Genomic DNA, 15,329 nt, shown 5'->3' with positions numbered 1-15,329 from the left:
ATATCATGGATTAAAATTATCAGCAAAGTGGTTTATCTTTAAATGAATGAAGGTGATGATACACTGGCAAGGCTTTTGAGCACAAACTTCACAGCAGCCTGTCAAGGCAAAGAAAAATTCTGAAGAATGAAACATGGGGATGATACTGTTATTTTGCTCAATGTTCATAGACTTGTGTGTATGCAGGTAGAAGAGTGTGCCAGTTTTTCACATAAACTGCTTGCTGAGGTCAAGTAACAATTCCTTTAATATGGTAGATTTCATCTGGGATAACATTCCGATCTGCCATTTGCCATCTTGTTATGTCAGGCAGAGGGCTTGCAAAAGGGCACATGAGCACAGTGAGCCTTTTAATCTGCAGAAAGAAATTCTGGGTAGGTGAGAGCGTGAGCACCTCTGGGATACAACAGGCAAAGCCAAGACTGGTGCAAGTCTCCAAGGTAGATTTAATAGGCAGTTCTTATGTAGCAGTTGGACCATTCGCTTTGTTGTATCAAGCACTACGAATCTTGGATCATCATCTTTGAACGGGTCCCATGAAAGTGCAACTAGCTCTGTTTAAATAACAAATGAACATTGATTTGAGGGAAGAATTTTTGTGTTTTGGAATTTCTTCAACTATTTTAATGCATTTTCAGTATCTTTTATCTGGGGATCTTATAAAATGGGTGAGAATGGAAAAAGTTAATTGCTGAGACAGATTAAATGTTGCTCTTCTATTTGATCACAACCTGTTATTTTGTCAATTTAGAATTGCTCCTTACTATACAAAGTGAGTTTTTGAAACAAACAGCTAAACTCTTGCCTTTTTTTTAAATGAGCTTGCTTCATTGGTTGTCTGAAAGTGAAGGTACACATTTTGGAGCTATTTTGTAGATGGCTCGTCTTTTTGCACACACCTTTTCCCAGTGTAGTTTTGCTTGTAACAAGCCATGTGAAAACAGGGACAGGCATCAAAGGAGGAATATAAACATTGCTTAAGCTGTCAGGGGTGATGACAGAAAGGCAAAAGCTCAGTTGAAGCTAAAACTAGCAAGGAGTTTAAATAGAGATACCATCAGCTAAAGAAAATTTAGAGAAAATATTTAGTCTGTTGAATGGGATAGACATCCTATTGGTGGATGAGATGGAATAAGCTGAAATACTTAACACTTTTGCTCTGGCCTTCATAGGCAAGACCCAACCCTAAGACTGTGCATTTAAGCACAGTTGAGGAAGCAGATGGCCAGCCAGCAGTGGCAGAGCAATAGGTTCAAGAAAAACTTTCCATTCTATGGGAGGGGATTCCCTAAGAGGTGGTGAAGGAGCTGGCTGTGATAGTGAGGCAAGTCTCCATCTGTTATAAACCGCTGTTGTAGAGAAAGATCACTGATTACAGGAGGGGAGAGGGAAAAAGCTAATGCTGTGTGCATCTTTAAGATCAAAAAGTGGATCCAGGGAGTTACAGGATGAGCAGCTCAAACTCAGTCTCTGGGATGATCATGAGACATGACGGCTCAGTCTGTTTTGCATATGAAGGCCAAAATGTTAAATTGGGATCAGTGAACATGGATTTAGCAAGGTCAATTCACTATCAGCCAGCTTGATTTGGTAGTCAGCTATTTCATCACTGAAAGTAATATGTAATGAGGAAAGAGAGGAAAGCAGGAAAGGCTTTTGTAAGATTTTTGACACTGTCTCACAGCATTTTTGTTTGGAAGCTGAGGAAGTGTGTTCTGGATGAAAAGAACATTAGATTTGAATGCTGCATGGACCACCAGGCTCAAAGGGAATACTGACTCAAATACTGACAGGCTCAGTATTTGGTGGCTGGTAACAAGTGGAAGACAAGGCAAGAATACATCCTCTTCTTATTTTTAGAGAGTGCGAAAGAAGGAGTGATTGTCACACTAAATGGTAGATCTTGAGTCCAGTGGGACCTTTTGGACCAACAGAAGTCCCATGAAGGCCAACAAGAAGAATAAAATTCTGTTTCTCATGTGAACTAATTACATGGCCAGTACAGGCTGAGAACCAACTGGCTGAGTAGCAGCCTTGCTGGACAAGAGCCAGTTATGACGACAGGTTAAATGGGAGCCAGCCGTATCTTATCATGAACAGGCAAACTTAATGTTGAGCTGCATCAGGCCCAATTCAGTATATGGCCCACAGATTAAGTTCCCTTCTAGTTTTAAAGGGATGTTGAAAAATCTGGGGAGGATCCAGCAGAGGGTAAATAAGATGGTCAGGGGCCCTAGACTAGGCACATGGCTTCAGACGAAAGCTTGAGGGAATATTGCACCTTTGATTTCCCCAGCAGTGTGGAACAGTTCAGCAGGGGTCTATGGCCACAAATTTTGGCTTGGGGGTTAGATAGGAAATGTGGAAAACATTATTTTTGAGAGGCTTAATGCAGCCCTGGAACAATCTACTTAGAGGGGGAAATCTCCATCCTTGGAGTCTTTTCAATACTTGGTTACACAAAGCTATGATTGACCTGGTCTAGTGTTGTCTGTAGTTGTGGTTAGAGTAGGTGGTTGGCCTAGATGACCTTAAGAGATCTCTTCCAACCAAGATTTGTGTGATTCTGTGATACCTCTTCCCTACTACAAAGTGATGTTGTGTTTGTTAAAAAAAATATGGAAAATAATTGAATATAAATTCAGCAGGTATTTCTTTAAAAGTCCATCCCAAATTCTGTGTGAATCTAATAGTATTGGTAAGATAAAATTGAAGATAATGGTTAAAAAAACCAGTAGGACTGGTTACTTTTATGTTAAATATGAACACAAATGCTTGCCATATGGAATGATTGTAAAGGTTAGGTGCTTAAATATGCAGTATGAACTAGAGGAAACCAATCTCAACCTAACTCTCTCTGTTCTTTTTTCCAGAAATCTGTACAGTGGTCTCTGCCTTACATTGTGTTTGGAGCAACTGGTCTTTTGTCTGGACTCTTAAGTTTATTGTTGCCAGAGACCTTAAATAGCCCTTTGCTAGAAACTATTTCAGACCTGCAGGTATGCTCGTACTGGAGGCTGGGTGATGAAACCATGTCATTGCAAGCCCTAGATGGCTCACAGGTATATTCTTTTTTTTTCCTGTTGTGTTGATTTTGGCTGTCAGCTTGAATATGCCACTCTACTTAGATTAGGATAGTGATTCTTGTCCTATGGAGGGCAGGCCCCAAGGAGATGCAGAGATAGTTTAGTAACCTTATCGTCACATCTGAAATGTTGTCTGGAAATGCAGGCTGGAACATAACTGGGTTAATTCATCCATTCAAGATTGAAAGCTTATGATCTTTCTCCTTTGGGATAAATAACTTGGTGGTGTTTGTGGCTCTCTGGTCTCTAAGATGGATTGCTGCAGCGTGCTTCATGCAAAGCTGGCCATTGAAGTTTGACAAGCCTTAGGTTAAAGAAATCAGAAGCCTGTTTCTGAAGGGCTGTTCTCAAAGGCAGCACACTGTTCTTCTGCCCTAACCTGCACTGGCTGTTCTGCAACATCAGTTGTTGAGTCTATCCTGGATAGTCTTTAAATGGGCTAAAGCTAGGTGAACCTCTGAGATCTGTCCCACTGTTCTGTAAAATGAGACTTGTTGGAAACATTAGAACTACAAACCTCCCAGGCGTAAGCATAAATAAATGTGGCAGCAGGATGGTTTTCAGTGAGGTTTCCTTTAATGTTGTTTTTTCATACTACTCTATACATTTTGTCAAACTCCTGGACACCTCTTGACGTGTGTATATCTTCCAGTCTGTGGAGGTTTTTCTACATGGCTAGTCCTCCGTGAGTGGAGTGGGATTACAGAGAAGTAGCTAGAGAGCTGGAAGTGGGTGTTTGAATTTGGGTAAAGTTTTAATGTTTAAATCCTGGTCCCAAAATTTTAAGTATAGAGAGACTGGTAAAAATCAAGTAAGTAGTCAGAAGACTTGAAGGGGAACTCGTAACAAAAAATGTTATTTGTCCCATTCAGCTGAGGTGAGGTATGATCCTTATAATACTTTTTACTGTGATTTGATTAATTTTTGGTCAAGCAGCCTGAGATTCAGAGGTAGTCAAACTAATTTTTACAGAAATCAGGAGACAGAGTAATATTTATTTCTAGAATGAGAACAGTTGCTTCCTTTCAAAGGCTTCAAGGTGTTGCCTTGTTTACCAATTTTATCTGTAATAATTCTTGACAGGACAGCGTGGTTCAGTGACAAAAGCACCCTTGAAGAAAGCTTGAAAGAGGCAGCTACTTTACATGCACATTTTATGAACATTTTTAACCATACTGGATAATGTGTTGTGGCACTGTGTTCTTGCTGGCTACACAAACCCGTCATATATATTTACATCAAGTTTACACCAGCTGTTATTTAGGTAATGATATCATTATTATATCTTAACTGTGCAGATGGCTTACAAAAAACAATTCTAGCAAACAGTGCAGGTGTTAGAGGGGCAAAAGTCACATTTTTATCTTCCTTTCTAACCAAGTAAGATCAGTATTGCCCTTTAGAGTGACAAGTATTCTCTGTCTATCAGTATTTGCGCAACTTTGTTCACTTATGTCAAGCAGTCTTCTCAGGTTTAAATCTTCCCTACTTGCACTTCTGCAGGCTTCTTAAAAATCCCAATGTGAACAGGATCAACAAAAGGAAAGAAATGAGAGCATTCTTCAGAACACTTTTCCTCGGGTGGATTTAAATTATTGAATCCAAATGAAGAAAGAGTCATTGGTTCAGGCCTGAAGCAGTCCTATGATTTCAGTGAAGTTGTATCTGGAATGTCTGTGACACATTAGGGGTTTATTTTAAAACTCACAAAGAAAACACTGATAAAATAGAAAGCTGTTAAACATTAACCCTACTTGACAAGGCCATGGAAAGGTCTTATGAAACTGCTGTAAGAAAGGTGTAGAATTTATTTGGCATACCCTGAATTCCCCCTGTGGAATCCATTGTCCTTTTGTACCACTTTCAGGATAACATGCATTCTGGTTGCCCAGAATGAAGGTTTTGTCCCTGTTATCATACATGAATGTGATATTCAAGTTGGACAGCATCCAGTGATAGCCTGACTTTCCTCAAATAATTTTAGAAATCCAGAAAAAAATCATAACACGATTCACTTTATATCTTCTGACAGGTCTTAGTACTCAAACTGTCTGAAATTCATTTGCAGTTAACGCACATTGCTGTAGCAAAACTCCTCTGAAGACAGATCTAAAGCTACAGATTTTGCTTGCATGTTACTGTCAGTCAGGAACATCATTTCCATTTATCTATTTTTCACCCTCTCTCTCACCCTTCTTCACATAGGACTAGGCAGGCAGAAGTCTTAGGGTGAGCATACTGGGGAAAAAAAAAATCCTAAATACTCAAACTAGATGGAGTTTATACTAGCAAGATAATCTTTTTAACTGGAATCATTTGTTCCATGGAATCATCAGTTCCATGGAAAAATACTACACTGGCCAAATAAAAATCAATTAGCTGTAATAGCTGACTTTAGTTTGGGTATGATGTATAATATAAAACATGTTGTTAAAAGGACTCTGGCTGGAGTAGGTATGCCTGTAATAGGGAGTTTACTCTCTGAACATATGAAGGGATACTGCTTTTTCCCTTTTGCATAGCACCTTTAGATAGTATTGTGGGGGGATCTTTTTAATTAAAATGAAAATGCCTATGCTACACATGGAGAAGTAATAATTTGGGATGGAGAAGCTTTTACCTAATCAAGTAATTTTATGTGTTCTGAGCCTCTGTTTCCAGTAGCTCACCACAGAGTAGGGACCTTAGACTTAAAGCTGAGTAGGTGCTCACTTCAGAACCATTCTAGCTAGTCTCTCTTCTGCATGTATTCTCTAGTGTACTCATGGAGCAGAGAAAGTCCATCCACTACAAGGCCATCTCTTTTAGAGAGATTTTGAAGAACCAAGAGCACAAAGAAATCTTCATTTGCATGTCTTTGTGACAAAGTTTTAATACAGTGATTTGACCTGTCCTTCCTTACTTTTTTCTCTACCATCATTCCAACAGAGGTGTAATGGTTCATGCTTACATATTCTGAGATTGATTTAGTGGCTTCTGCACTAACCAATGACTTCATTTTTCTTTCTAGTCTGGAGATAAAGACAGTTCTGCAGGGAGTGGAAGTGAAGATGAGGAGTTTTATGATGCTGATGAAGAGACTCACATGATCAAGCAATGAAAAGAAGAAACACTGGCCTGTTTTATGCCTTTTCTTACTTGTCCAGTCAGTCCAGCTGTAAGACAAGTACTGGGGACCTCGCCTGTCAGGGAATGTAATTGGGCAAGTGACTGTGGTGTTTTCCTGACTGGGAGAGGGGTTTGAGTACTATTCAGACTAATCACACTACTGATGAGTATGAGACAGCTGTTCAAATTCTTGTGGTTCAGAATGACAGTGCATAGACCACATTTCAAACAAGGTGAGACAGCAAGGGTGGGATCATGTATTTCTGAAGCCTAGGAAATTACCTAGGCTTAGGCAGATTTGGACAGATCATCAATGAACATGTTTCTATTTTATCTTCAAGGTGGTTGATTTTTGGATCAGTATAAATTGTTAAACTTGAAACCATTCACTGTGTGGTTTTTCTTCTGTAGAGTGAAAGTCGTCACAGAATGTAATCTGTGCTACTTCAGTGGTAACAAATGACTGAAATTGTATGTTAAAATGGCTTCTGCATATTGAGTAAGGGAGAGACAACTATGAACATAAGGTTTGTCTTGCTGCACACAAACACCTGTATAGAGTTACAGGGTGCAGCTGGTTAGTCATGAGCTGTGCATTAGCTTAGTGATAATGAAAGGCCAGGAGAAAAGACTACACAAAAGAGCAACCCATAAAGTCTGCAGACATAAAGGATATTACTAATTATTTCTTTTTTTCCTTTTCATCTACCAGGCATTTTCTTGGACTGTCTTATGCATGTTTGCCACATGTTCCCCACATCTCCACACTGCTGTTTATAGCTTTGCCCACTTTTACCTTGTCCTCACTTTGCCATAAATTTTGAAGCTCTGCAACTTCTATGTGCAGTGAAATAATTCTGTGATGGATATAATTTCATGGGTGGGACATAGAATATGTATTTCATTTTTGTGGATCTATCTGTGTCTTTATTTCTAGAAAAAACTTAACTCTGAAGTGATAAGAGGAACTATGGGTTGCTGTTATATTTTAGGGTTTATTGCCAGGAAGCTACTATAGCATTTATTTAAAATTCTTATGTGCAGATAAAGTTCTCATTAAAAAAAAAGACAAATCTCTTTGAGACAACTTTTGGGTACTTAACTTTGTTTCTTAACCAGGGGCTTGCTCAAGCACTTGATTACTTGACCTTGTTGAGGAAAACAACTTCAGTGTCTTGTTCACACTGAACTTTTTGTAAGTGCTTCGTGAGGAGGATGTGGAATCTTGAAATATGAAACACGAACATGTGAAATGTTCCAATTACAAAGATGAGTCCTTGCAAGGATTCAGTTTTCTTGATTACATTGGCGTCTTCATCCTCTGACCTGTGGCTTTCTATTTATTAAGATTGATTTCCATAAAATATTTGTTAGTCTTTATACTTGGAGTTCCTAGCAAAGTCCTACACAATGGCAGCAAGTATATTGTCAGACTTGCTAGCCATTTTTGTGGATGTTAGCTTAAAAAAAAACTGGATGAGGAAAAAAAAAATCTAAAAGGTGACTGCTGAATATTTTCTGGTTAAAGTAGGAAGCTCCTTTACCCTGAGAAGAAGGGAAAGTGAGCAGCATCTGAGGCTTGCAGCTAGCTGCTTGAGCAGAGACAGCCCAGAGATTGCAGCTTCACACATGCAGTGCTCCCACTTGTCCTGAACTTGATCCAGACGCTGACTGGGAGCAAAACTGGGAGCCTCAGTCCCTATGGACAATGTGTCAGTATTCTTGTGATTTTTTTTTTTTTTTTTTTTTTTTTTGCCTGAATTTAGGAACTTCCAGCCTGCTGTCTTTACTTGCTTTTTTCCAGACTGTTGAATAGTTGTTGCAGATGTGGCAGGACACTTTTAAATTGAGCTGGATAGTCTTTCTGCCTTATTTGGCCCTTTTGTGTGCAAGAAAATTGCTCCAAATAAGGTACTCAGAAATACTTGGAAAGGTTGAATCTATTTGTTCAAAGAACTTTTTAGTTTTGCATTCACGTTTTGAATTATGGACAGCTGGAAAAATGACTTTTTGTTGCTGATGGCTTCTAAAGAAATAAAACCTGCTTACTTAGAAGTCAACAGTGGCAAGTCCGGTGGTATTAATGTGCTGCCAAGACCCAACAGGTTTTTTTTAGGTGTTCGCTGCCTCTGTCCCTCTCTGGACGGTAGGTGGAGTAAGTCACCTGAGAAGCAGACAGGTGTCGTTAGCCTTCCTCCTCCCATAGTTTGACTGTCATTATCGGGTACTGGCAACCCTGGTCATGCAATGGGACACCTCAACATAATTTTCATTAGAAGAATAGGGTGCTGTAATGGTTCAGGTGTAGGAGATCACTCTTCACAGGACCTGAGCTGGATATTGTGACAGTCATCAACTTATAATTAAACTTACCTCTCCACTCATGTACTTTTATATGATAAGTATACATATATAAAATTGCAAAAACAAGAGTGAAGAAAACATCAGCAGGTTTTGTTTTTTCTATAGAAGTTGCTGCTCTTTTTTAACCTTGAATTTCTCCCATGTTTGCACCTTTGGAATTTTAAAGGGCAGTATCTTTTTTGTGTCAACCATAGGAACTCTCTATTGTTACTTTTCCTGGCCAGTTAATTTAGAAGTTTTATAGGAGAGAATGTCTCCAGGAGGAGCTCAGCAATGTAGTATCAGACTTCTTGCAATTACTTGGTCTCCCCCTTTGTCCAAATCTATTAGGTGCATTAAGTTTCTTTTCAGAAAGGTTTGTTTTATAAGAACTGTCCTTCTGGTACAGAAAACAGTAGGAGCACTTTTTTCTTACCCATAGAGTGTAATGCTTTATAATACTGAGATACTTGTGCTGTATGTAGCATTCACTGGAGGGAGATGCTGCACAGTGTTCTGTAGCCTGTGTGGTCAGCATTTTTTTATCTAGATGGACCATTATTGATAAGCAGAGGTTCTTCAGTTGTAACCTGTTATGGGTCTTGCAACCATGCTACTTCAAAACCTATGGGAAGGTCAGAGAGAACTTGTGACTTTGAAGTTACATGTAAGCAGTCTGTGTAGGCCCAATTAATAAGTCAGTGTTTGGGCACTAAGTTTGCCCTGAGAAGCTATTGGAAAGCAAAGGCTGATACAGCACTAGATATATTACAGTTTGACATATTGTAATGCTAAGAGTCTGAGACCCAATGTCCTTGCTGTAGTTAAGTATGACAACATTATCCCACATTTTTTTTTGCTAGAGTAGCTTTGTATGCTAAGCAACCTGCACTGTTAACTGATTTTTGTGTTGTGCAGGCACTAGGATACCTACTCCCAAGATAGGAATCCTTTCCCTTGATTCCTTCCGTTTTGTAACTGTCATTTGTTTTCAGCCAGCTCACTTGTTGGGGTTATGCTAGAGATGAGAGCGGCTTTCCTATGGTGCTGATCAGTCAGATCTTAATACTGTCTCAGGTGAGGTATGTTTGGGATTCTAATATCTGGGGACCTCACAAGTGATTCTTGAATACAGCTAGGAGTGAAGGAGAGTGACAGGTCATGTAAGACAGCATGGAGGAGAATTAGCTGGAGGGAGTTGAAAGAATAGAGGATTCAACAGAAACACATTGGGGCAAGGGTAAGTGAAAACACAAGATAGTAGCCATTGGGTGGAAATATTCTTCTTGTTGCTTACGTTGACTTCAAGTGTCTCCTTTCAGAGCTAGTATTGATTCCGGAGTGTCCTATTGGGGCAACTAGTTTGATCATTTCCTTTTTAATGTCAGCTTTGTTCAGGACTGCTACTTTAATAATGAAACATTTGATCCATATAAAATGTGGCATGCTTCCATTTTCTTTTGGATTTGGCTTTTCTGTGAGATGGCATGTCACTGAAATCATTAAAATTTGTAAAGCCCTGTTTTGGAGAATGCTGTATAACTTTGCATTGCTTAATTTACCAGCTTTGCTTTAGAAAGATTGGAAGAATTTGATGCATTTTTGTCACACAACTTCTTATGAAGTGAAACTTCAGCCTTCTAAAAGGATTTTACTACCTGGCTATTTTTGCTAGGCTGAAGAGAATAAAATAGGGAAGTGATTTGACTAGTTTATTTTTTAAACTCCTTCCTTTGGAAACAAAGCTAAGGCTCTCCATTTAGGGACTGGGAAAGTGCTGTTCAGAGACTCCCTGACACACCAGAAATTTAGAAGCTCTATGTTGAAGGAGGGCCACAAGTGACTCTGTTCAGGTCAGGGTGCTGAGTGGAGAACTTGTCCACATCTCTCCAGAGACATCTAATTTGCACGGAGCAGGTTGTGGCTAGTTACCCGCTTTGTTACAGTCAAAGCTTTAAGGATTGAAGCCACATGCTCCTCTGCTCACAGTGCACAATCTATGTGAGGGTTTTCAGACTCTGTGGATGTACTGAGGTTAGCAGAATAGCCTTTGCAAGACTATAGGCAATGCAGAATGTTTTTGTTGTGCTGAGGAAAAGGAGAAAGTGAGGAACAAACTTACTTTTCCTGGAGTATGTTAATGGAAACATCTGAACTAAAACTCCCCTTCTTGAGTCTTCTGCAAAGTCACCAAATGCATATTTAGTTAGTCTTGTTTTGTTTTAGCTGAAGGATAGTGTGCTTTGTATATCTTTTGCCACCCTGCTAGAGCTTCTTTGATCATGCTCTTTGACACGGTCAAATCTAGGCATCTGTGCATGCAAGGTATGTTAGAAAAGCCCAAGAGCACTGCTGTCATTTGATGGTGGAAATTAGTCTGGCCTAACACACTTAATGCCTGTCAGAAATGTCTATATTCATTTGTTTACCAAACAGGAAACTGAAAGTATAGCTGTATTTTGAGTCTCATTGCTTACTTGTATCTTACTACAAGATGTATTAAGTGGAAAAAAGATACATACATAAGAGAACCTCTGTGACAGATCTAAATGTAGAATTGGAAGGTGAACAAATTTATATAGAATTTTTCCATCCTATGTATTTTTAATGCTTTGTCCAGTCTATTGTAGCTTTCCAGGTGCTACCATTAATTTAAGTCTAATAGAGCTGGTTAAAATTTCCACCCTGACAATCTGAATTTACTGAGCTTTCTCATCTTATTTTTGGTACTGCTGGCTGATTCTGTCATTCTGAAAAAAGCTCCTGTATTGCCTAATGGGGAGCAGATTTTTCTGTTCTTATTTGAAGTGCCTGCTTTATAGAAGTCATTTCTAATTTCCTCAGTCAACTTGATGTGAGACTGTGTGTAAAGTAGTATCATAGAATTGGATTATATAAGTGCCAAAGACAGTCCAAAACTAGTTCTAGCTGCATTCATTTGGAATTCTTCCATGCAACCTGCTAAAGCTGGTATTTACAAGCATCTCTGGAGCTTTAGGGGACAGTAAGAGAGCTACCTTTGCTTGTCTTTCATTGCTCAATTCACTTAAGTAGCTTTTGTTTCTGAGAAACTAAAGAAATTAAATGAAGGATTTAAAGATAAAGTGTAGGTTTTGCAGAACATGGAGAATTTATACCATGTAGCCCATATAGATAAATCTGCAGAGCTTACTTGCTTCTGAGTTGCAAATGTCAAAAGCTTACTCTGACTGATAAAACCAGGTTAAAAACTGCAAATTAGAATTTAAGTTCATTCATCAGCCTTACAAATTAGCATTGCTAATAACAGCTTGCCTGGAGCTTCATAGAATCTAGCAGATTTCTATAAAATGCACAGTCTGTTTGAGGCATTGCTAAGTAGTAATGTCAGGAGTTTAAATCCCTGTTACAACTGAAATTCACTGCAAGTCAGCCCTATCATGGCTGCCTGTTTGCCAGTAAATAAGCAAGTGCCTAAAAGCTTGTGCAGCAAGAGCTGTCTGCCCTCAAAATAATTGTTTGAAAGAAATGAATGAAGCGGGTCCGTGGGATGTCAGGGTCTTATTTACAGCAAGCTTATAGAATGGAGGATGTTTAAATAAGTACTTGCCTACCCTCATTTACAAAAAGTTTGTAGAAGGAAACAGGTTTTCAGTATGCATGGTACTGCTTCCCACCAGCACATCTGAGGTGCCCATATTATACCTACGTTATCAGGAGGCGGGCAAAAAGTATGGCAGTAAGAAAACCTTTGCTAATGTTGAAAGTTATATTTACTTAAAGATGCCCCATAAGAGGTATCTGGCACTTCTGTGTTCAAACAAAATGTTTTGAAATGATGGCAACTTGATTGAGAGACAGGCATTTCTGATGCTAGTTTGTAGGAGGAAAAAAAAAAGGTGTCGCAGGCACTGAAAATTGTTATAGAGCAGACAACTGCTGGGTGATTTGTTGTAGAAGATTTTATTGTGATTGTTGTAATATCAAGCATGCCTCTAAAAGACTGGGTTTGAGTATTTGATCCTTGTCATTCTCCAAAGTCTAACTCAAATTTTATTTTGTTCTTGTTAAAATTTGAGTGAGTCATGTAGAAAGTAGAAGTATGTTTCTCATATGGATATTTTTATTGCACTACCTTTCCTTCCTGAATCTAATAATACTTTGATTTTTTTTTTTTAAGCTACCTCTTTATGTTGAGCCTTTTTGTCAATTTTGTATTTAATAGATTTTTTTTTTTAGGAAACTGCAAATTATTTCCTTTTATGTGGGAATCCATTACTTAAAGATCACAAGACTTCCTTCTGTTTAAAGTTTTTTCTAAAGTCCTTTAGTTAAAAGACTTAAGCTTTTAAAGGAGCATAATAATAACACACTTAAAAGATCAGTTCTCCTGTGTGTACTGTTTACTTTTAAAAGGGCCAAAAAGCCCTTAATTTTATACCAACTCAGTTGAGGACATGAATTTTTGGGGCCAATAAAAAGTTTAGAGTTGGAGTTTTAATGAATTTTAATTTTTTGCCAATTAAATAGCTTTTAGTTACTGGATTTGGTATTGAAATAAAAAATAGATTAAACACTTATGGGGAAAGCACCACTGCTTTCTTCCAAGCATCACTCTTCCCTCTCTCCCCACATGCCATCCACCACCCCATGGTGCTCTCCAGTTCCTTGGCTGCATGTTACGCTCAACCCCTTCAGCAAGGCAATAGGTGGCACAGGAGATCAGCATCTGTCTGTACTTGCAAGGAGCGGTTCTTCCACTGCACCTTGTTTTTTACTCAACTGCTCTTGTGTGGGTTTCTTTATCAGCTGCAGTCCCTTCAAAGTTGTAGTTCCTTCTGAGTCTACTCTCAGCCTCTGCTCAGGCTATGACTTTCCTTTGGCATTTCTCCTGCTCGGCTGTTTCTCCTTTCTGCTCCTTTCGTGCTGGCATGGTCTTATCCTTTCTTCCTCCTACTGCTATAGCACTGTAATATCTTTTTCTTGGCATTTACTGCCCTTTCTTAAACATGCTTTTGTAGAACTGCCCGAAACTCCTCTGGCAGTGTTGGAGTGCAGTAGGTCAGTGCCCAAAAGCCAGTGAACACTAACTGAAACACAGGAAGATCCATCTGAACACAGAGGAGCACTTCTTTGAGGATGACTGAGCACTTGCACCAGGTTGTCTGGAGAAGTTGTGGAGTCTCCATTTGTGGAGATCTTCAAAAACTCTCTGGACATAGCTCTAGGCAGCCTGCTTTAGTAGGTGGCCCTGCATGAGCAGAGGGTTGGACCAGATGACCTCCAGAGGTCCCTTCCAACCTCAGCCATTCTGTGATTCTGTGCTGCATGTTGCTGAGCTGGCTGGGACCAGCACAGGGCAGCTCCCTCCCTACCAAACCCCTGACAGTTATGCTCAATACATGACTATACAGGGTCTTCTTGCAGATGAAGTCCTCACAGTTTGGACTGACAGTTTTTGTGAGTAGTAGTTGGTACTGTGTTCCCTTTCTGTGTTACTGTTGTCTTAGGTCAAGTAAATGAAACTCCTTAGGATATAATCAGACATTTATAGCCAAGTTCTGTGTCTGGTTACATTTACATCCCTGTTGATTTCAGCAGACAGAACTTAGATCTCTGCTTGACCAGAGGAGCAGCCAAAGGGGTAAACTACTTTTTGTTTCTGCTCAACCCTTCATCATCATGAAATCAGATCTTTGTATAGTCTCTATATCCTGTAGACTTTGTACTGTTTCCTCATGCCAGTTTAATTTGAACGAACAATCAAAAGTCCTTGCCAGCTGAGAGTTGAGTTATAGGAAAATAGGAATGAAGGGGAATAGATTTACTGCTTCAAACAAAAATCAAGTTGTATATATTTGGTGTATTTTTAAATATTTAACTTGGATTACTTGAATATACTGAGAGTTTTGAGCATTCCCACCTTAGAATGAGGACTTTTATATTTCAGAAGTACATTCTCTTCTTTAACTGTATTAGAGTGCTCTTGTTAACTCAGTTATACTGCTGAAAAGTCTGTTAATAGAATACTTGATCTGAGAAGTCACAACTAAAGACAGCATAAGCTTTTCCACAATAGACCTTTTATGGTGGTATATTCATATGTTCTGTGAACAGCTGTTGGATCCATCTTTTTAAGATGTTCATTGCCATAGGTGAGGGGCCATAACAAATGTTGAAATATTCTGAAAAATTGTACTTACCTATTTTGTTTTCTTAATGTATTTCCTATGCATACTACCTTGCCTGTGTGTACTGTACTTCACTGAAGGTACGAAAGGTAAAGATCAGGTTCTTAATTTATAAAATGTAAATGAATTTTTTAAATAATTCTGTAATACTACATGTTTTCCAGTGATATGTGTTTTAAGCGAGAGTTATGGTGATAAGCCCAGGTGAATTTGGTCAAAAGTTAATGTTGGTGGTCTTTACATTCTCACTTAATTTCTCAATGATTTTGATCATTTGAAATATATTTTTTCTTTTAAGATTTTTGTAGAGGCTAACCTATGTTAGTAAGCCAACTTCTAGGTGATTTGTAACAGCTCTGATACTGCCTCTGTCTCATACAGTTCATATATTGTCTTTGTAACTTATTTTGTGCCTTTTCTTCCCTGACACAAAATCTGTCAATAAAAACAAGCTCTTTTGCAACACTGCAAACCAATTTTATTGTACTGATATATGTATATATTTTTTTTCACTTGCCTGACCCTTTTTTGTTTTCTGGAGGGGCTGAAGCTCTCAGAATAGAATAGATATTTATAACAGACTCTGCAGAAGAAAATTGACAAGGTGGAAAGCAGGTCATTT

General features: G+C 38.8%; 1 protein-coding gene across 1 annotated transcript in view; it reads left to right on the top strand.

The window, feature by feature from the left end:
• SLC22A15 (solute carrier family 22 member 15) overlaps nt 1–6,443 on the top strand; it is a 34,480-nt gene extending 28,037 nt beyond the window's left edge. Inside the window, exons 11-12 of the mRNA XM_065649303.1 lie at nt 2,874–3,062; nt 6,097–6,443. Coding sequence (XP_065505375.1) covers nt 2,874–3,062; nt 6,097–6,186 — 279 coding nt within the window. The 3' untranslated portion in view covers nt 6,187–6,443. The remainder of the gene's footprint in view (nt 1–2,873; nt 3,063–6,096) is intronic.
• Nucleotides 6,444–15,329: the final 8,886 nt, after the last annotated feature.

Source organism: Caloenas nicobarica, chromosome 1 (assembly GCF_036013445.1).
Source record: "Caloenas nicobarica isolate bCalNic1 chromosome 1, bCalNic1.hap1, whole genome shotgun sequence".
NCBI lineage: Eukaryota > Metazoa > Chordata > Aves > Columbiformes > Columbidae > Caloenas > Caloenas nicobarica.
Note: the sequence above shows the minus strand (reverse complement) of the source record. Positions and strands in the feature narration are given on the sequence as shown.